Below are 23,100 nucleotides of genomic sequence, written 5' to 3'. Positions count from 1 at the left end.
TAGGTGAAATGAAATGAAACCCATGACAAAGACAAGAATCGGAGGACGAGCCCTTGAACCAAACAGATGAGTCCTGTCCTTGGAGCATGTACTGAAATGAGGCGTAACAGCTGGGCGCACCGGAACGAATCGGTGCATAAATAAATGCGACAGGATTCGAATCGGAGCGTAATAAGTGACCGAAATGATATGCCATGACAGAGATAAGATTCAACGACTGGACTGACGGTTACAACAAAGAATCCGACTCTGGAGCATGTACTGAAATGAGGCGTAGCAGCTGGGCACACCAGAACAAATCGGTGCATAAAAGAATGCGACAGGATTCGAATTGGAGCGTAATAAGTGACAGAAATGATATCCCATGACAGAGACAAGATTCAACGCCTGGACTGATGGTAACAATAAAGAATCCGTCTCTGGAGCATGTACTGAAATGAGGCGTAGCAGCTGGGCACACCAGAACGAATCGGTGCATAAAGAATGCGACAGGATTCGAACTGGAGTGTAATAAGTGACAGAAATGATATCCCATGACAGAGACAGGATTCAACGACTGGACTGTAGGTTACAAAGAATCCGTCTCTGGAGCATGTACCGAAATGAGGCGTAGCAGCTGGGCACACCAAGCCGAATCGGTGCATAAGAGAATGCGACAGGATTCGATTTGGAGCGTAATAAGTGACAGAAATGATATGCCATGACAAAGACAAAAAACAGGGATCGTGCGTGAACCTGCGAGTGATTCAGTCTCTGGAGCATGTACAGAAATGAGGCCAAACCCTGGGGGCACTCCAAAGCGAATCGGTGCACCAGAGGTGCAACAGGATTCGCGCCGGAGCGCGACTAGTGACAGAAATGATTCGAAATGGAAGAAATGACTGGGAGTGAAATGAATTGGAATGAGATCGAATGAAATACATAACATAACTGCATGAATGAAGGGATATTCGAATTGAAGCAGGGCAAGCGAAACGTGCGGACTGCTTGCCTTGTCGTAACAAGCAGTTGGCTGTGAGTCGAACGATTCGACCGATACTAATAGAAATGCTCGGGCAGTCGAACGGTTTCGAATGCCGTACCTGCGAATGAATCGCCTGACGTGGCGTAATCGAACGTGTCGAAAAAGTGATAACGACTGCATCGAAAGTAGAAAATAGCGACATGCGTACGAGGGCCACAGAAAACATTCGATTTGAAAGCAGCGAGCGGCTCGTGAGTACAGGGAATGTTGACGGTACATCGAATACATGAATTGAAAAGGGGGTGCCGAAGCCCTACCTGCGACAGCCAGCCCGACGTGCAACGACAAATTCGATGGGTACGGCGACACTCCGACGGCGAAACCGACGGACGCTGCTGAACGAGAAGACGAGCTGTCAAGACGGGGACGAAAAATGCGGGAACTGACGAACGGGCTCACTGCGTCTGGTCTGAATGGCCGGCGCTTGATACCTGACGTATCGGGTATCGCGCACCGGAACCGACGAGGAGGACAGGCGAATGGGCTGGTTATATATTCCACCGGGCTCCTCCCATAATTTCAGGCCAGCATACTGGCCTTTCTATATATATATATATATATATATATATATATATATATTTTGTATATAAAGTATGTCAGCTATGCATTTCACTTTTGCCTGAAGTTCCACCTTAAGGAAAATATAAATTTTTACTGAAGTGATTTGTTAATACGTTTTATTATCGGTTCCTGGTGACTTTATAATATCAGTCTCTGAATGTCGTGTTGAGCCTACTACAAATCGGTTAAAATGAAAATTCACTTGTCAGACAAATTAAATATGACACGTTATTCCCAAGACTCATACTGTATTTCCAGTGTTGTTTCTTAGTAAAGTAAACGAATGTTGTACCTTGAGCTTTAACAGTATGTAGCAAACATTGCAGAATTTTGTATTGAAGAGAACCCATTAATTGTTTAATGCTTATATTTAACCATTTCCCACTTGCAATATATACATGAATGCCCTCTAGTATGCTGCCCCCTATGGGGATTTGTTAACATCTTCCCCTTGACAGCCACCTGCCGATACTTTGCACAGTTTCCAATTCAACTTGTCACGGACATCTACTCATTGTTGATCAGGAACCAGTCAGGGTAGGCCTCGATCATGTGATCACTATATTATCAATGTTATCTATGATCACTTCCAGGCTGAAGGCTTATTGATGAAATAAGCCCATGGAAGAACATTGCCACATTCAGATTACAATAGGATTGGGTTGTTGTTACAATAAAGTGTATGTAAACCATAATAATGAGCTTCTCTTATTTGCTTCATTTTGGTCTGTATAATATATAATTTGAAGCATTTTGTTAGATCTGCTTGATAAATGCAAAGATGAATTGCTTAAAGCGTATTTATAGCAAAAACAAAAATGGTGTTCTTGATAGAGTAAGGAAGAGTTAGAACATCTGTCAAGTTTTGCTATTGCTCAATGTGTCTCTCCTTGGTAATTGTCCTCTCTATAGTTGATAGAATGTAATGCTGCACTGATGTGCACTGGTGAGGCTGCACTGATGTGCACTGATGAGGCTACACTGATGGGCACTGATGAGGCTACACTGACGGGGCTGCACTTAGACACCTTTCACACTGAACCACCCTGAGCATCAGCGGTAAAGTGGCACTATTATTAGTGTCGTTTTAGTGGTGCTATTCGGTGCTAGCGGGCAAAAAGGGGTTAAATCCACCCGCAAAATTGCCACTGTAGCAGCGCTTTGCCAACGGTACAGCAGCGCTGCCCCATTGTTTTCAATGGGGAGGAGCGGTGTATTCACCGCTCCTCCACCACTGCAAAGAAGCTGCTGGCAAGACTTTTTGTGATGCCCTGCCAGAGCATCGCCCTGGTGTGAAAGCACTCTGGCTTTCACACTGGGTTTGCAGCTGAGGCTTTTTTAAGGCGCTTTACAGGTGCTATTTTTAGAGCTGTAGCACCTGAAAAACACCTCAGTGGGAAAGGGGTCTTATGTGCACTAACATGCACTGATGAAGCTGCACTGCTGAGGCTGCACTCATGAGGCAGCACTGATGGGCATTGATGAGGCGTCACTGATAAGTACTGATAAGCTGCACAGATGGGCACTGATGCACTTATGTGAACTGATGAGGCTGCACTGATGGGCACTGACGTGGCTGAACTGATGAGGTAGCACTGATGGGCACTGATAGGTGGCACTGATGAGCACTGAAAGATGGGATGATAGGCACTGTCAAGCTGCATTGATAGGCACTTTCAAACTGCACTGATAATTATGATCAGTGCCCTGATTATCAGTGTAAACAATGTATCCACTGTGCCCTGTCAAATTGGCTCTCTTTTCCTCACTCGCTGTCTCTGTGTGAGGAAAGGAGAGCCGATAACCGGCAAGTCTGTTTACATATGACCAGCTGTGATTGTACACTGCTGATCGGATGGTAAAGGGCAGCTGAGATTGGCCCTTTACCCAGTTCTGTGGTCAGCTGTGCCCAAAGGACCCAGGGGGAGCTTAAGAGGCGCATACATGGGAGGACGTCCATGGACATCCACCCAGAACCGGAGGCCCGCGTTGTAGCTGTCTTTCAGCTATAGTGTGGGCAGAAAGTGGTTAAAACTAGCATTTGTGACTGGTGAATAGGCAACCTCATTATTGCCTTTTGTACTAATACAGTAAACTTTTTAATGAAATTGTGCAACAATGGACCATTTTGAAATGGTAACTTTTTCAAAATTATTAATGACTAGCATCATTTTATGAAAATCCTAAGACTCTGCAGTGAAAATCATGACAAAAAAGTATGATAATAATAATAATTATAATCATAATTGTAATGTGTTTGTTCCAATGAGCTTCATACAACTTTAGTTAATTCAAACCAAACTTTAACTCTTTTAGGTATATCCCACTGTCCCTGTGTTTTATCCGTTAAAGCCTAACTCTAGGAATATTATGACTTTAAATAGTTTGTTTGGACCAGGCTGACCCACCTACTTAAGGTTCTGTTTAAAGTCGAAGTTTGACTGGAGTCAAGCTTTAAGGATTAGGAACTATTTCCTGTGCTGAGACTGTGGCTTAGAGATGCCACAATCATGTAAATTCTGATGAATTTTTGAAAAATTTTATTGTTTCTGAATATTGTGACCCACCATGAGTTTTATTCATACAGACTTGTAAAGTTGCAGAAAGGTCCACTTTATGAGCCTGTTCATACAGGCTGTGCTTTTGAGTACACAGCGCATTGCACCATTGACTTTTTTAAAACTTTATTGGAAAGTCATAAAATGACATTACATATATGTTTATTCACCCCAGCGCATTGTGATGCAGGGTTAGGGTAGTGCGTTGCCACATGGTGCTGTGACTAAAATGCAGCATGTTCTAATTTTGTAGGTGTACAGCACTGCAGTGCAGTGGTGTGAACCGAACACATCAGACATAAAGACATTTTTCTTGTGTAAGCATCGGGGACTGTACTGAGAAGCCCAGTGCACTTGGTGTGAATGGGCCCTTGAGGAAAGGTGTGTTGAAAGAAATCCAGGAACTGTCATCTTCTAATCAACTTCTAAGGCCGCACTTTCCAACTTTATCAGATCACATCAAGGAACTCCTTTTAGCATAAAATGTTTTAATAAAGGGCTCACCCTCGCCACACCCCTGTTCACATTGAACCATAAAGACTTCATGCATTACAAAACCAGTGGCGAAGCTAGACATTCTGTCACCCAGGGGCAAAGACTCAGTTCGGTGCCCCCCTCCCCCCCCCATAGTGGGGCAAGGTCATGTCAGGATGAATATGCCACCAACTGGAGGGGAGGGTTAGTTGGGAGAGTAGGGTGTAGAATGCACTGAAACATGTAGCATTCAGCGTTCGATCCCATAGTATAATAGTAAGTCGTAGTAAAAGTAAAATATGCAGTAACAGTGATTTAGAAAGTAATAGGGCCTGTGTGCAGAACCATATGTTGGGCCCTCCTGAGCAAGAACAAGAAAGTGAGGCGCATGCAGTGTACTGCAGTAAAAACTGGAGGTGGTTTTTATTGTGCTGGGTTCAGTATTTTTGGGTTCAGTAGTAAATGGTGCAAAGTTCCGAGGTCAGAGATGTTAGTGCCATATTAAAGCGATTGTATACCCAGAAGAAAAAAAAAACATAACCTATACTACCTCATTATGAAATACTTACCTTAGAACAAAGCCCCCGCACTGTCTACCAGTCACCGCCAAGAGAGCTGACATTTTGCCTCAGCGATTCTTCTGGGTTGACGTCACTCCCGGGCAGGCTCACGGGAGTCTTCCTTCCGTCAAGGAGCAATGATTTTCCAGCAGCATCTGCCGGACCTTCACAGCGCATGCGCCTCTGACATCAGGGGCTGCATGCAAGGTGAATATCTCCTAAACCGTACAGGTTTAGGAGATATTCATTTTACCTACAGGTAAGCCTTATCATAGGCCACCTATCAATGCCCATCAGTGCTGCATATCAGTGCCACCCATCAATGCTGCTATCAGTGCCCATCGTCAGTGCCCATCAGTGCCACCTCATTGGTGCCACCTTATCAGGAGATATTCATTTTACCCTATTATAGGCTTACCTGTAGGTGAAAATGTGCTAAAGGGGTATACAACCACTTTAACCACTTGCCGACCAGCCCACGACGATGTACGTCGACAGAATGGCATGGGCAGGCAAATGGGCGTACATGTACGTCCCTTTAAATTTGCCGCCCTGCCATCGAGAGCGCGCCGCTGGCGGCGTGCTCCCGCGCTGGTCGGGACCCCCGTGAGTCCCCGCGATCGTCTCACGGAGCGGCCGAATGGAGAAGTGCCGTTGTAAACAACATTTCTCCATTCTGCCTAGCAACTAGTGACGCTGATCTCTGCTCCATGTGATTGACTAAATGAAAGCCCAACCCCCCCACAGTTAGTAACACGCCCCTAGGAACACTTAACCCCTACACTGCCACCCACTGGTTAACCCCTTCACTGCCAGTGTCATTTACACAGGAATCACTGCATTTATATAGCAGTGATTACTGTATAAATGACAATGGTCCCAAAAATGTGTCAAAAATGTCCGATGGGTCCCCCACAATGTCGCAGTCACAATAAAAATCGCTGATCGCCGCCATTACTAGTAAAAAAAAATAATAAAAAATTATTAATAAAAATGCTATAAAACTATCCCTATTTTGTAAACGCTATAACTTTTGCGCAAACCAATCAATAATCGCTTATTGCGATTTTTTTTACCAAAAATATGTAGAAGAATACGTATCGGCCTAAACTGAGGGAAAAAAATGTTTTTTTATATATTTTTGGGGGATATATATTATAACAAAAAGTAAAAAATAATGCGTTTTTTTCAAAATTGTCGCTCTATTTTGGTTTATAGCGCAAAAAATAAAAACCGCAGGGGTGATCAAATACCACCAAAATAAAGCTCTATTTGTGGGAAAAAAAGGACGTCAATTTTGTTTGGGACGACCGCGCAATTGTCAGTTAAAGCGACGCAGTGCCGAATCGCAAAAAGTGGTCTGGTCTTTGACCAGCAAATTGGTCCGGTCTGAAAGTGGTTAATAGCATCAGAGGCCCCTGGGCAAAGTGATGATATAGGGCCCTTATAAGGGAGATGGTGACCTTGGCAAACAGTGGGTGGGGCTAAAATAAGCTACTTATTGGGTGTGGCTTCTACCAATAACATATTACATGTGTTTCACAATGTTGTTGGGGAGTCTTTGGTAAAATATCAGGTGTCTAAACAGACCCCTGAAGTCTCACTTTTGAGATAAAGGGACTGAGAAAACATGTTCCCCAGTTGAATGAGTTGGTGCATGGAACTAAAGGGATCTAGGGGGGCTCTAAGGGAGTAAGAAGTACTTAAAGGGGGCTGTAAGGGATTGCTGAGATGTGCAGCTGTCATTGCTGGTTTTGACAGACAGTGAGGGAGTGGTATGTTAACCGTGAAAATGCTGACCTACTGTGCCGCAACCACGTGTTTCCTCCTGCAAGGCAAATGTATAATTTGCTAGTACAGTGGCGGAATGACCAGGGTCACAACAGTCACACTTCCAACGGTGCCCTGGCATTCCGTCACTGTGGAGGGTCCCCAGCGGGGTTGCTATTCACAGGGCTCTGAGCGGAGAGCGTGGCTCTCATGGAACAGCAGCACCCTAGTGTGCACTGCCTACTAGCACATTATGAGGGACCTACCTTAAAATGAAGCCCTCCAATGGCATGTTGTCAACGCTACAGAGACTTCCATATTCCCCCAGTCTTCCTTCTGTGCTTGTGGGCTGCTGCCACTTGATTGGCCGAGCCGTAATGATCTCTTGGCCGTGGCACACATATCACCAGCCCATGTGCTCTGATATCACTGCCTGCTGCTGGCTAGAATATCTCCTAAAAGGTGCATGTTTAGGAGATATTCATTTTACCTCCAGGTAAGCCTTATTATAATCTTACCTGTAGATAAAAATAAACAATGAGCATTTACTACCATTTTAAGTGCAGCTGATGATCAGTGTATTCTGATATTGCCAGATCTTGATGTCAGAATACAATGTACTGGTGCGGACATTGGGGGTTATTTACGAAAGGCATATCCACTTTGCACTGCAAGTGCACTTGGAAGAGCAGTCGCTGTAAATCTGAGAGGTAGATCTGAAATGAGTGGAAGCTCTGCTGATTTTATCATCCAATCATGTGCAAGCTAAAATGCTGTTTTTTTATTTTCCTTGCATGTCCCCCTCGGATCTACAGCAACTTCACTTCCAAGTGCACTTTCAGTGCAAAGTGGATTTTCCTTTAGTAAATAACCCCCACTGTGTGCATGGGGGAATCTGTTCTTCATTCAGACTGCTGGCTGAAGGGAAAAAAAAAAAAAAACTCATTTATGGGCAGCTTGAAGAGTTGCAGAAAACATGCTAGGCTACAGGATTGTGTGAACTTACTGCACACTGGAAGTATAGGTAGAGGGAGAAAAAAAGGAGGAGGGGGTTACTGGCGTGTAGAAGTGAAAGTAACTCACAAAGAGAGGTGTAGTGACCGGCAGGGGGGAGAGCAAGTTGATGGCAGTGGAGAGAGCGCCGTGAGGAAGGAGAGGGATTACGAGGCATGTATGTAGCAATCATTTGGTGAGATAAAGCAGAGTTAGAGCAGCAGGAGTTCGATAACACAGACCTTGTCCAGTGGAAGAACCTACCTGCTTCCTAATAGCCAAGTTCTCCTACAGCAAGCATGTAAGAGGCAGTGTGCATATCACTCCACCAGGGACTGACTGGGGTGCCGAAACTTTAGAATGAGTGTCAGAAAACACCGCTGTATGATCCCTCCGCAGACCCACCATTAAGTCCCTGACTAACCATCTATTAATGTTTAACCATCTCAATACTGAGCACTTACACCCCCTTCCTGCCCAAGGCATTTTTCAGCGCTGTCGCTGTTTAAATGACAATTGCGCGGTCATGAGATGCTGTATGCAAACAGAATTTTTATAATTTTGTTCCCACAAATAGAGCTTTCTTTTGGTGGTATTTGATCACTTCTGGGGTTTTTATTTGTTGCTAAAGAAATAAAAAAAGACTGAAAATTTTGAAAAAAATACGTTTTTCTCTTGTTTCTATTATAAAATTTTGTAAATAAGTACATTTCTCCTTCACTGATGGGCACTGATAAGACGGTACCGATAAGGTGGCACCAATGAGGTGGCACTGATGGGCACTGATGATGACTGACCCACTGTTTGCCACGGTCACCATCTCCCTTATAAGGGCCCTATATGAGTGATGGTGAACCTTGGCACCCCAGATGTGTTGGAACTACATTTCCCATGATGCTCAACTATACTGCAGAGTGCACAAGCATGATGGGAAATGTAGTTCCAAAACATCTGGATTACCAAGGTTTGCCATCGCTGCCCTATATCATTACTTTGCCCAGGGGCCTATGATGCTATTAAAGTGGTTGTATACCCCTTTAGCACATTTTCACCTACAGGTAAGCCTATAATATTGCTTACTTGTAGGTAAAATGAATATCTCCTGATAAGGCGGCACCGATGAGGTGGCACCAATGAGGTGGCACTGATGGGCACTGACGATGGGCACTGATAGGCAGCATTGATGGGTGGCAATGATATGCAGCACTGATGGGCATTGATAGGTGGCACTGGTGGACACTCATGGGTGGCACTGGTGGGCACTGATAGGCGACACTGATGGGCACTGAAAGGTTGCATTGATGGGTACTTATGGGTGGCACAGATAGGCGGCACTGCTGGGCACTGATACGTGGCACTGATGGGCACTGATATGCGGCACTGATAGTTGGCATTGTTAGGCATCACTGAGGGCACTGGCAGGCATTAGGAATGGGCACTGATTGGCAGCTGCCTGGGCACTGATTGGCATTTCCCTAGTGGTCTAGGGTGGCATACCTGGTGGTCTAGTGTGGTGGCCATCCCTGGTGGTCCTGGCGGCATCTTGGTGGTCCTGGGTGGGATACCGAGGGGGTCTGCGCTGATAAACAATCAGCACAGACCCCCCCTGTCAGGAGAGCAGCCGACCAGTTCTCCTCTATTCGCGTCTGTCAGATCAACGACTCTTCCTGTTTACATCGTGATCAGCTGTGATTGGACCCGGCTGATCACGTGGTAAAGAGCCTCCGTCAGAGGCTCTTTCCTGAGATCGGTGTAGCGGTGTGACACACCGCACCACCGTTTGCAGCAATACGGTTAAGCTAGGACTTGAGGAAAATTTTAATTTAGACTCTGGCATGGTGGTTGCTGCTTGGGGGTGTTAGCAGAATTTGTGGGAGTGCTTTAGCACACCCATGAACCCTAGACTGGTAATGCCCCCTCTCAATGTGGTGCCCGGAGCATGTGCCACCCCCCCCCACACTTTTTTCTGGCCCTGTTACAAACGATTAGTTAAACCTGTTTATTTTAAAGGTGAATGAAAACGTGGAGATTAACAGTACATTTTATTTGTCTGTGAATCATACAGTGCCTTGAAAAAGTATTCATACCCCTTTACATTTTCCACATTTGGTCATGTTACAACCATAAATGTAAATGTATTTTATTGTGATTTTTTGTAATAGACCAACACAAAGTGTCACATAATTGGACTTTAACTACTTGCCTACTGGGCACTTTTACTCCCTTCCTGCCCAGGCCAATTTTCAGCTTTCAGCGCTGTCACACTTTGAATACTGTATGTGAAATTTTTATCATTTTTTTTTTCACACAAATAGAATTTTCTTTTGGTGCTATTGAATCGCCACTGTGTTTCTTATTTTTTGCTAAATAAATGAAAAAAACTAAACATTTTGGGAAAAAAAACGTTTTTAATAGTTTGACAAAAAAATTTAAAAAACAGGCAAGTTGTCTCCTTCACTTATGTGCGCTGATGAGGATGGCCATTGATGAGGATACGCTGATGGCCACTGATGAGGATACGCTGATGGCCACTGATGAGGATACGCTGATGGCCACTGATGAGGATACACTGATGGCCACTGATGAGGATACGCTGATGGCCACTGATGAGGATACGCTGATGGCCACTGATGAGGATACGCTGATGGCCACTGATGAGGATACGCTGATGGCCACTGATGAGGATACGCTGATGGCCACTGATGAGGATACGCTGATGGCCACTGATGAGGATACACTGATGGCCACTGATGAGGATACGCTGATGGCCACTGATGAGGATACGCTGATGGCCACTGATGAGGATACGCTGATGGCCACTGATGAGGATACACTGATGGCCACTGATGAGGATACGCTGATGGCCACTGATGAGGATACGCTGATGGCCACTGATGAGGATACGCTGATGGCCACTGATGAGGATACGCTGATGGCCACTGATGAGGATACGCTGATGGCCACTGATGAGGATACGCTGATGGCCACTGATGAGGATACACTGATGAGGCTGCACTGATGATGCTGCACAGATGGGCACTGATAGGCAGCACTGAGAGGTGGCACTGATGGGCAGCACTGAAGATGGAAGATGGCTCGCACCCGTCTCCATATCATTGCAGGGCGGAAGTGAGGTTAAAACATCACTTCCGCCCATAGCACTTAAAGTGACTTTTTTTTTTTTTTAATGACATTAGATTATTATTTATTTATTATTATTGTATTTTAGTGTAAATATGAGATCTGAGGTCTTTTTGACCCCAGATCTCATATTTAAGAGGTCCTGTCATGCTTTTTTCTATTACAAGGGATGTTTACATTACTTGTAATAGTAATAAAAGTGACACAATTTTTTTATAGAGATTTTTAAGTTTGTCACCATTCCCAGAGCGGGTGCAATTTTGAAGCATGACATGTTGGGTATCAATTTACTCAGCGTGACATTATCTTTCACAATATATAAAAAAAATGGGCTAACTTTACTGTTGTCTTATTTTCTTAATTCAAAAAGTGTATTTTTTCCAAAAAAAGTGCGCTTGTAAGAATGCTGCGCAAATACGGTGTGACAGAAAGTATTGCAATGACCGCCATTTTATTCTCTAGGGTGTTAGAAAAAAATATATATAATGTTTGGGGGTTCTAAGTAATTTTCTAGCAAAAAAAAAAAAAAAACAGTTTTTAACTTGTAAACACCAAATCTCAAAAAGAGGCTCGGTCCTTAAGTGGTTAAACAAGCTGTTACCGGATTGAACAAACGTCTGATCAAATCGATCTCAGTTTGTTCAGATGGTTGGGAGGACAGAACATAGATCTGGGGTCTAACAACAGACCCCAGATCTCTCCATAAAGAGGACCTGTGATGGCTCATGCTATCACAAGGTATGTTGTAGTTCATCCCTTGTGATAGCAAAAAAAAGTTGATCCAAAAAAAATAAAATAAAGGTACAAGTTAGAAAAAAAATAAAATAAAGGTACAAGTTAGAAAAAAAATAAAAAATAAAGTAAAGCACCCCATCCCCCATGCTAATGCACCAATGCGAACACGCATGTAGGTCTTATGTAAGCAACGATCGCACCACACATATGAGGTATCATCACAGGTTAGCGCAAGAGCAATAAATCTGGCACCAGACCTCCTGTGTAGCTCTAGACTGGTAACCTGTAAAGGCTTATACAGTACCACCTATGGAGGTTTTTGGGTACTGCAGTTTAGCGCCATTCTATGGATATATGTAATTTTAAAGCGTGACTCCGACCTGTTTGTTCTCTTTACTTGGCATAACACCCTCTTTTATGTTTTACCAAAAATTCGATTTGGTTTGTGTTTACTAATACTCATTAAAATGTGTTTCTTTTCCCCCCTGAAAATTTGTTTTTGATAAACAGCTGCGCATACAAAAGGATTGATAATCTTCCACCCTGCCTGATTTACACAGTCTGATCGAATCCAATCTAAATGGAGTCTTATGGTCGCCACACACGCTTTGACAAATGATTGATTTATTTTCTGATCGATCATTTCCGACAGGAATAACCGATCTATAGGTGACAACCCATTCGATCGCTATGACACACACGGGAAAGTGGATTTCACTTGATAGTGGAAAACATGATCGAAAATGATTATTCGTATCTCTGTTTTAACTGTGTGATCTCCTAATCTGAATAATCAAAATAGGATCGAATTAATGAACAAGCATCAGTGCTGATAATCGCTGCAACTTTCCACACTGCCCGATCGGCTCAGATTGAATCCAATCTAAATTGAGTCTTATGGTGGCCATACATGCTTTGACAAACGATTGATTCCATTTCCAGAGCAATCACTTCCGATAGGAATATTCAATCTATAGGTGACAACCCATTTAGCCAGCGTGGCACACATGGGGAAGTGGATTTTGATCAATACTTATTGGTCACATCATGATCTGATCGAAATACGATTGTATTCACAAAATGATTGATTATATTCCACCCTGCCTGATCGACTCAGTTTGATTGAATCCAATCTAAATTGAGTACTATGGTGGCCATACACGCTTTGACAAACGATTGATTTATTTTCCAGATCGATCTCTTCCAATAGGAATATTCAATCAATAGTTGACAACCCATTCAGTCAATGTGGCACACATGGGGAAGTGCATATCACTCGATAGTGGAAAGTACGATCAAAAATGATTGCTCGTATCTCTGCTTTCTTTGTGTGATCTTATAATCTGATTTATCAAAATAGGATCGAATTAATGAACAAGCATCAGTGCTGCTAATCGCTGCAACTTTCCACCCTGCCCGATCGACTCAGAGTGATTCCAATCTAAATGGAGTCTTATGGTGGCCATACGCGCTTTGACAAAAACAATTGGTTCCTTTGTCTGATCGATCTCTTCCGATAGCAATATTCAATCTATAGGTGACACCCATTCAGTCAATGTGGCACACATGGGGAAGTGGATTTTGATCAATACTTATTGATCGCATGTCATAATCTGATCGAAATACAATTGTATCGACAGCGCTACTACAAAAAGATTGATTATATTCCACCCTGCCTGATCGACTCAGTTTGATTGAATCCAATCTAAATTGAGTCTTATGGTGGCCATACATGCTTTGACAAATGATTGATTTATTTTCCCGATCGAACTCTTCCAATAGGAATAATCACTCTATAGGTGACAACCTATTTGATCAATATGACACATATGGGGAAGTGGATGGGAAGTGGATTTCACTTGATAGTGGAAAATACGATTGAGAATGATTGACCGTATCTCTGTTTTCGCTGTGTGATCTCATAATCTGATTGATCAAAATAGGATCGAATTAATAAACAAGCATCAGTGCTGCTAATCGCTGCAACTTTCCACCCTGCCCGATCGACTTTTGTTTGTTACCAATCTAAATGGAGTCTTATGGTGGCCATACACGCTTTGACAAATGATCGACTTATTTTTCCGATCGATCTCTTCCAATAGAAATAATCAATCTATAGGTGACAACTCATTTGATCGATATGACACACATGGGGAAATGCATAACACTCGATAGGGGAAAGTACGATCGAAAAGGATTGCTTGCATCTCTGCTTTCACTATGTGATCTCATAATCTGATTGATCAAAATAAGATCGAAATAATGAACAAGCATCAGTGCTGCTCATCGCTGAAACTTTCCATCGACTCAGATTGAAACCAATCTAAATTGAGTCTTACGGTGGCCATACGCGCTTTGACAAACGATTGACTCAGATTGAATCCAATCTAAATTGAGTCTTATGGTGGCCATACGCGCTTTGACAAACAATTCACTCAGACTGAATCCAATCTGAATTGAGTCTTACGGTGGCCATACACGCTTTGACAAACGATTGACTCAGACTGAATCCAATCTAAATTGAGTCTTACGGTGGCCATACACGCTTTGACAAACGATTGACTCAGATTGAATACAATCTAAATTGAGTCTTATGGTGGCCATACGCGCTTTGACAAACGATTGACTCAGACTGAATCCAATCTAAATTGAGTCTATGGTGGCCATACACGCTTTGACAAACGATTGACCCAGACTGAATCCAATCTAAATTGAGTCTTTTGGTGGCCATACGCGCTTTGACAAACGATTGACTCAGACTGAATCCAATCTAAATTGAGTCTTACGGTGGCCATACACGCTTTGACAAACGATTGACTCAGATTGAATACAATCTAAATTGAGTCTTATGGTGGCCATACGCGCTTTGACAAACGATTGATTCCTTTTCCCGATCGATCTCTTCTGATAGGAATATTCAACCTATAGGTGACAACCCATTCAGTCAATGTGGCACACGCGGGCAAGTGGATTTTGATCGATAATTATCGATCGCATGTCATAATCTGATGGAAATACGATTGTATTCACAGTGCTACTACAAAACGATTGATAATATTCCGCCCCGGCTGATTGAAGAAAGTGATGGCTGTTATCCAATTGGATCGTTTTGATCGATTCACACATGGACTGGATAAAATGAAAAAATCGAAGCGTGTGGGGTGACTGTGATTGTACATGTAGGGATAGTACAATGATGTGTGCTGATCATAGGAGAGCAGTGAGGATGTGTGCAGAGTGGTGGGAGGCCAGCAGTGAGCAGTGTTGTCAGCGCATGTATGAGCTGTGCTCTGTTAAGGAGGCACTAGGTGTCCCCAGCTGATTAGCATAGCTCCACCTAGGGGCCGCCCAGTGACATACGCTCCAGTGTAGGTGGGTGCTGACTACTAAAACTCCTGCAAACTCCCAGGAATGGGAGAGAGAAAGTTTCCTCCACTCTGACGGAGAACCTTCCAACCCTGGGACCGGTGCAAGGACTGCACATTGCATGCAAGAGGATTTTTATTATTATTATTATTATTATTCTTTTTTTATTTTTTTACCTTTAATACACTTTTCATTGTTTTTATTTATTTTTATTTTTTTAATTTTTTTTGCTGTATTAACCTGATCATCAAGCTTTTTGTACACGATCTGGATGAGTGTTTGTTTCTGTCCCCATAACTTGTGATTGGTGGATCTGAGGACAGCAGGACTGAAGTGTGGCACAGCGATCCTCTACAAGACCCGATCTGGATTGGATACATCACTCCTTACCACCAACAGGGATCCGATCTCTGGACATGGCCGAGAAAAAGAAGGAGGCAAAGGGGAAAAAGGGCAAAGGGAAAAAGGAGAAGAAGGACAAGAAGGAAAACCCTCGTACTGATGACATTCCAAGTGAGTGATCTCCTCTTGTGAGCGGGGATGGCAGGCTGGGCTGTACGTGTAATGTCAGGGATCTCATTCACTGATCACAGCGATCACCTCTCCCGATCCATGCTTTCCTCCGGGATACTATGACAGCTCCTCGCTTTACATCAACCGCGGTCACCGGGCTCCATCTGCTCTCCTAATCTGCCCTCCAGTGGTCACATATGAGTATAGGCGGAGGGGATTCCCTGCAAAGAGCCGCCGTCATTTCAGCATTTCTCAGCAGCGGAAAAGACCCACTGAGCATGCCGCTGACGTCATGAGCTTTACCTGCTGTCGCCGTATGACATCACACGTGCCTGGAGTCACCTGTGCTGGGCACGGCAATTGTTAGACCCTCATACACAGGACACGTGCCCCGGGGCTCTTATTGAGTCTACCAAATTATCTTACTGACTGCCTTAGTTAGGTCTTTTACTAGTTGCCACTGGTATCCCACCCTGGTCTTCTACTGATTGCCTCAGGTATAACAGCCTATGTCTTCTACTGGTTGCCCCAGGTCTTTTACTAGTTGCCACTGGCATCCCACCCCTGGTCTTCTACTGATTGCCTCAGGTATCACAGCCTATGTCTTCTACTGGTTGCCCCAGGTCTTTTACTAGTTGCCACTGGTATCCCACCCCTGGTCTTCTACTGATTGCCTCAGGTATCACAGCCCAGGTCTTCTACTGGTTGCCCCAGGTCTTTTACTAGTTGCCACTGGTATCCCACCCCTAGTCTTCTACTGATTGCCTCAGGTATCCTACCCCAAGTCTTCTACTGGTTGCCCCAGGTTTTCTACTGGTTCCCCCAGCTTTTACTAGTTGCCCCATGTCTTTTATTAGTTGCCACTCGTAGCCCACCCCTGGTCTTCCAATAAGTGCCTCAGGTATCCCACCTCGGGTCGTCTACTGATTGCCCAGATATTTTACTAGTTGCCACTGGTATCCCACCCCAGGTCTCTTCTACTGATTGCCTCAGCTATCCTACCTCATGTCTTCTACTGGTTGCCCAAGGTATTTTACTAGTTCCCCCATGTCTTTTACTAGTTTCCACTGGTATCTCAGCCCTTGTCTTCTACCGAGTGCCTCAGGTATCCCACCTCAGGTCTTCTTCTGATTGCCCAGATATTTTACTAGTTGCCACTGGTATCCCGCCCCAGGTCTCTTCTACTGATTGCCTCAGGTATCCCACCCCAAGTCTTCTACTGGTTGCCCCATGTCTTTTACTAGTTGCCACTGGTATCCCACCCCTGGTCTTCTACTGAGTGCCTCAGGTATCCTACCTCAGGTCATCTACTGATTGCCCAGGTCCTTTACTAGTTGCCCCATGTCTTTTACTAGTTGCCTCTGGTATCCCACCCCTGGTCATCTACTGATTGCCCAGGTCTTTTACTAGCTGCCGCCAGTATCCCACTGCAGGTCATCTACTGAGTGTCCCAGCTAGTTTATTACTTGCCGCAGGTATCCCACCCCAGGTCTTCTACTGATTTCCCCAGGTATTTTACTAATTGCCACCTGTATCCCATCCCAGGTCTTTTACTAGTTGCCGCTGGTATCCCACTCCGGGTCTTCTACTGGGTGTCCCAGGTCTTTTACTAGTCGCAACCAGTATCTCACCCCAGGTTTTCTACTGAGTGCCCCAGGTAGTTTACTAATTGCCACAAGTATCTCACTCTAGGTCTTCTTCTGAGTGCCCCAGATATCCCACCCCAAGCCTTCTACTGTGTGACTCAGGCATCCCACCCTAGGTCTTTTACTAGTTGCTGCCGGTATCCCCCCAGGTTTTCTACTGGGTGCCTCAAGTATCCCACCCTAGGTATTTTTCTAGTTGCCCCATGTCTTTTACTAGTTGTTGCTTGTATCCCACCCTAGGTCTTTTACTAAGTGCCCCAGGTATCCCATCCCAGGTCATCTACTAGTTACACCGTGTCTTTTACTAGTTGCCGCCAGTATCCCACCCCAGGTCTCCTAATGAGTTCCCCAGGTAGTTTAGTAATTGCTGCAGGTATCCCACCCCAGGTCTTCTACTGATTGCCCCAGGTGTTTTACTAGTTGGCACCAGTATCCCACCCTAGGTTTTCTACTGCGTGCCCCGGGTATCCCACCTCAGGTCTTCTACTGAGTGCCCAAGTATACCATCACAGGTCTTCTACTGAGTGCCACAGGTCTTTTACTAGTTGCAACCGGTATCTCACCCCAGGTCTTCTACTGAGCGCCCCAGGTAGTTTACTAATTGCCGCAGGTATCCGACCCTAGGTCTTCTACTGAGTGCCCCAGGTATCCCACCCCAGGTCTTCTACTGGTTGCCTCAGGTCATTTACTTGTTGCTGCCAGTATCCAAATCCATGTCTTCTTCTTTGTGCCTCCAGCATCCCACCTCAGGTTTTCTACTGAGTGTCCCAGGTTTTTCACTAATTGTCACTGGTATTCCACCCTAGGCCTTCTACTGAGTGCCTCAAGTATCCCACCCCAGGTTCTCTACTGACTGCCCCTGATCTTTTACTAGTTGCTGCCGGTATCCCACTCCAGGTCTTCTACTGAGTGCCCAAAGTATCCCACCTCAGTTCTTCTACTGATTGCCCTAGGTCTTTTACTAGTTGATGCAGATATCCCACCACAGGTCTTCTACTGAGTGACCCATGTATTTTACTAATTACCGCAGGTATTCCTCCCCGGGTCTTTTACTGGATGCCCGAGGTCTTTAACTGAGTGCCCCAGTCTTTTACTAAGTGTCTCAGGTCTTCTACTAATTACACCAGGTCTTCTATTGAGTGCTTAGGTCTCTTACTCTTGGTCTCCTTCTGGTTGCCCAATGCCTTCTACCGATTGTCCTAATTCTCCTATCTAAGGTTTCCTTCTTATTGACCCATGTTTTCTACCGATTCCCCTAGGTCTTCTACTGAGTGCTCTAGGTCTCCTACGTAATGTCCCAGGTCTCCTACTGAGTGCCAAAGGTCTCCCCTCCCCTAGACCCCCTACTGAATTCTCCTACTGAGTGTGCCAGTTCTGCTACCCCAGGTCTCCTACTGATACAGTGAAACATCTGGTTGCTCTGTGATCAGTGAGAAGTGCTGAGCAGATTACGGAGAACGTCACTTGTTCACAGTGTACTTCACTATTTTAAACTCATTGTCTACGCCTTCCACAACCACTTTGTGAGATTTTGGTCAAAGGTGTTTCTGTTTTGTCACATTGTGAAGGAAAATTGCATATTATACGGCCACTATGTGGCTGCTGACATGACATAAGAGACCTACATGTGCAGTGTCTTACCTTAGTGTCTTCCAACTCTGGTTAACCTGAGCCAGAAAGGGCAGCACATATCTGTGTTAAAAAATCAGATCCATCATGATTAACAAGTTATTTGTGGCCAACAACAACTTGTAGAATGCTAGCAATTGAAAGATGAGATGTCTGTACAATAAAGCCTTCCTTTGTTCCTTTATATGTGGAGAAAGTCCAAACGGATACCTTGTTTGTCTGTAGGAACAGCATATATGATATTGATGTAAATGAATGGCACTAATGTCATTTCAGCAGGGAAGTGACAGCTGACCTACATATAAAGACGCATACACAACTTATTTACATTTTGCTGGCAAATGCATTATTCAGTACAAAATTAATGGCGAATTATGTTTTCTGGAGCATTATAGTTAGATAATTTCACTTACATGCTTATTCAGCTAGGCTAAGCCCCCATTCACATTTGAGCACAGCGTATGTAGGTTATTTTGAGGGTTTTTTTCAAGTGTTTTTTTCAAGTGTTTTTAGAATTGAAGTGCTGTACCGCAATTTTTTTTTTGGGCCATCATCATGCATTTTTGATCCCGTTAACCCTTTTATTTTGAAAGAGCCTGAAAAACGTACGCCATGTGCGTTTTCTGTATTTTTTTTAGCCACTCACATTGAAGTCAAAGGGGCCATAAATAGCTCATGTACCTTTTGGATCTTCAAATGAACGCGGAGCGCTCAAATGTCAACAGGGCCAACCGAAAAGCTGGGGATTTGGCTTGTGGAGCGTTTTGTAGCTTTGAGCTGCAAAATGCACAGTTGCGAATGTAGGGTTAAGGCCTTGCCCACACTGTCTACCATGTTTGCCCGAACAGGGATGTACAGGCGTTCACATTCATGTCAATGCAATGCTGCACGGACACAGCTGCTGCTCCCAATTGGACATCCATGCGGATGTGGGGTCCCCAAATGCACACTGTTTGTGTTCGGGGACCTGCACCCACATATATATACACGGACAAAAACATGTTCCTCTGCCCCATAGAAGCTCATGTACTTTTTAGAACTTCGAGTGACAAGCTTTACTAGACTCAAGTTACTAGACTCAATCGGAACCCTCATGTCAAGCGTGGACGCACTTTAAGAAAATCACCTCAAGTCGCTCAGGTGTGAACTAGGCCTAACATTATATTAGACAGGTTTCTATGGGTAACTCTGTGTGGAGGTTTGTGTTTATGTGCCTGGGGGAATGACAGGTGTTCCGTGAAGCCAGCCTGTCAAAATCGCACACGCTTGGGAGACGCAGCAGCTGCATGGATCTTAACACACATGCCAGTGTTTACAGCCGTACAGGGACAGACGAACACCTCTTACATCTGGAGTTGTGCGTCTGTCCAGTACGGATATAAACAGTGGCCTGTGCGTTAAGATCCATACAGTCGCTGCACCTCTCAGTGTGTCATTCATTTTGACAGGCTGATTGCACAAATGCACAAAGCACCTAAACACAGGCACATAAACACAAATCTTTGCACAGAGGTACGGATCTATGCACTCATGTGAATTAGGAATTTGTGTGAGATCCGGTGCGCTTGACCCAAAAGTGATTAAAGTGTAACTAAAAGCAACATTTGTTTTGGGGGTTTTGGATAGAAAGGAGAGGGATTAGAACTCCTGTCATGTTTTTATTGCTGTCTGTGTCCCGTTAGAGATTCACCCTCCCTATTTGTCCTTTTTACCGTTATCATTTAAAGTGAAAGTAAAAGAAAATTTTGGTTTGGCCCTAGAAAAGTAATAGAGGGTGACACTAGTTCTGGTGAAGGAATTCCCTTAATTTGCAGGGATTTCCTTTCACTTCCTGTTTGGCTATGCGACAGGAAGTGAAGAGAAATCTCCACAATGGGACACAGATGGTGAAAAAAAAAATCTGCAGGATTATAACCCTCCTTTGTTTTTTCTAAAATAAAAAATGAAATAAAAATGCCTATAAATCTACTTTATCTACTTGCCGACCAGCTGCCGCAGATGTGCTGTGGCAGGTTGGCACGGGTGCGTGACTCGTCAGTTGCTTTAAGAAGCTACTGTATAGGGGGCGCCGGAGCCAATGCGCGTGGCCGACTCCGTCAGAGAGCCAGAATGGGGATTTCTGTATGTAAACAAAGAGATCCCCATTCTGACAGGGGACTAGAGAGCGATCTGCTGTTCCTAGTGATCAGGAACAGCGATCTCTCTCCTCCCTCCTCCAGTCAGTACACTCCCCCTACAGTTAGAAACACCTACATAGGGAACACTTAACCCCTTGATCGCCCCCGAGTGTTAACCCCTTCCCTGCCAGTGACATTTACAGGCATACCCCACTTTTGTACACAATGGGGTTTATTTACTAAAGCTGGAAAGTGCAAAATCAGGCTCACTTCTGCATAGAATCAAATGAGCTTCTATCCCCAACTTGTTCAATTAAGCTTTGGTAATAAAACACGGAAGCTCATTGGTTTCTATGCAGAAGTGAGCCTGATTTTGCACTTTCCAGCTTTAGTAAATAAACCCCATTGTGTACTTAAAAGTGGGGTATGCCTGTATACAGTAAGCAGTGGCTATTTTCAGCTCTGATCACTGTATAAATGTCACTGGTCCCAAAAAAGTGTCAAAAGCGTCTGATCTGTCCGCTGCAATGTCACAGTCGCGCTAAAAATCGCAGATCACCACCATTACTAGTAAAAAAAAAAAAAATTATAATAAAAATGGCATAAATATATCCCCTATTTTGTAGACGTTATAACTTTTGTGCAAACCAATCACTATACGCTTAATGCAATTTTTTTTACCAAACATATGAAGAAGAATGCATATTGGCCTAAACTTTTTTTTTTTTTTTTGGGGTGGGGGGGGGGGGATATTTATTAAAGCAAAAAGTAAAATTATTATTTTTTTTTTTTTTCAAAATTGTTTGTCTTTATTTCTTTATAGCGCAAAAAATAAAAAACGCAGAAGTGTTCAAATACCACCAAAATAAAGTTCTATTTGTGAGAAAAAAGAATATACATTTTGTGTACAGCGTCACATGACTGCGCAATTGTCAGTTAAAGCGATGCCGTGCCATATCGCAAAAAAATGGCCTGGTCATTAAGAGGGCAAATCCTTCCGGGCTGTAAGTGGTTAAATTTACATTAGAATATGTTTATAACCACGTTCTCAGTAAAGTACACACATAGAAGGGTGTAATACAAGGCATTTGACAGTGAAAACTTGAATTGGAGAACAGATGACCTGGTTTCGTTCTATGTTGGGTTCTTTGTTGTAGTGCTTGCGATTTGTGTTTAGAGAAACATCAGTCTTGCTACTTATTGAGTGATGGATTTATAAGCTCCAAAAAAAAAAACGTTATCCCTTAAAGGGAGAGGTTTACCGAGACAGACTGAGGCAACCCTGCGTTGTAATCCTCTTTTCTTAACAAGAAAGCCAGAGCTTCATGTTCCGCAGTTGCCAACTGTGCCGAATTTGCAGGAACAGTCCCCGTTCATAAAGCTGTGTCCCTGCCCTACCATTAGCCACTTATATGTTATGAGTTTACGTTTGCATAATGTTTTCGCTTTAGTTGTTTCCTTATTGCTATGTAGGTATTTTGGCTATTTATTGAAAAGGAAACATCAGAAAAAAAATAAATCTGGGATTTATTTATTTGATGATTTGTGGAGAACGTGTTATGTTTGTGAGGTTTGTGCCAGGCTGCAGTCCATGATGTGTTCAGACGTACCTGCCAAGCTGTAAAGCACCCCTGGGAATACGATTCTTTCGTTTCACTGAATCTTGTGTCATAGTCTAAAATTCCTGGAATGTCCCTGATTGTGGTGAAGCTATTTAACTTAATCATTTTCACTTGACGCACCCTGGCTACAAAGAAGAAAATTAGTTGAATCACCTACTGTTAGATTTTGTGTGCTTCATTCTTTATATCTGCCCTCCTGCCAGAAGCATTATAAATAGGGTTGCACCTATACTGGTATTGGCATTGGTGCTGATACTAAGCATTGCTAAGCAAAAGCTCCGATACTGAGTACTGATACCTTTGCGGTGCGATTTGAGCCCACTGTAAAGAATTGCATGTGATATGAACAGGAATGCGATGCGATTCTTGTCTGAATCCCTTGCGAGTTTCC

General features: G+C 43.8%; 1 protein-coding gene across 8 annotated transcripts in view; it reads left to right on the top strand.

Annotated features, from left to right (window-relative positions):
* The window catches only part of NRG1 (neuregulin 1), an 872,712-nt gene that overhangs the window by 673,452 nt on the left and 176,160 nt on the right, over positions 1 to 23,100 (top strand). The window contains exon 1 of one of the 8 annotated variants that reach the window (XM_077476220.1): positions 15,217 to 15,695. The exons of the other annotated variants lie outside the window; for them this stretch is intronic. Within the exon in view, the coding sequence (XP_077332346.1) occupies positions 15,599 to 15,695 (97 nt within the window). The 5' untranslated portion in view covers positions 15,217 to 15,598. Of the gene's footprint in view, positions 1 to 15,216; positions 15,696 to 23,100 lie in introns of those variants that run through there. 8 annotated transcript variants of the gene reach the window in all.

The sequence above is a fragment of the Lithobates pipiens genome, unplaced genomic scaffold (assembly GCF_037356315.1).
Source record: "Lithobates pipiens isolate NorthernLeopardFrog02 unplaced genomic scaffold, aLitPip1_a1.2 Scaffold_13, whole genome shotgun sequence".
In the NCBI taxonomy this organism is placed as follows: domain Eukaryota; kingdom Metazoa; phylum Chordata; class Amphibia; order Anura; family Ranidae; genus Lithobates; species Lithobates pipiens.
Note: the sequence above shows the minus strand (reverse complement) of the source record. Positions and strands in the feature narration are given on the sequence as shown.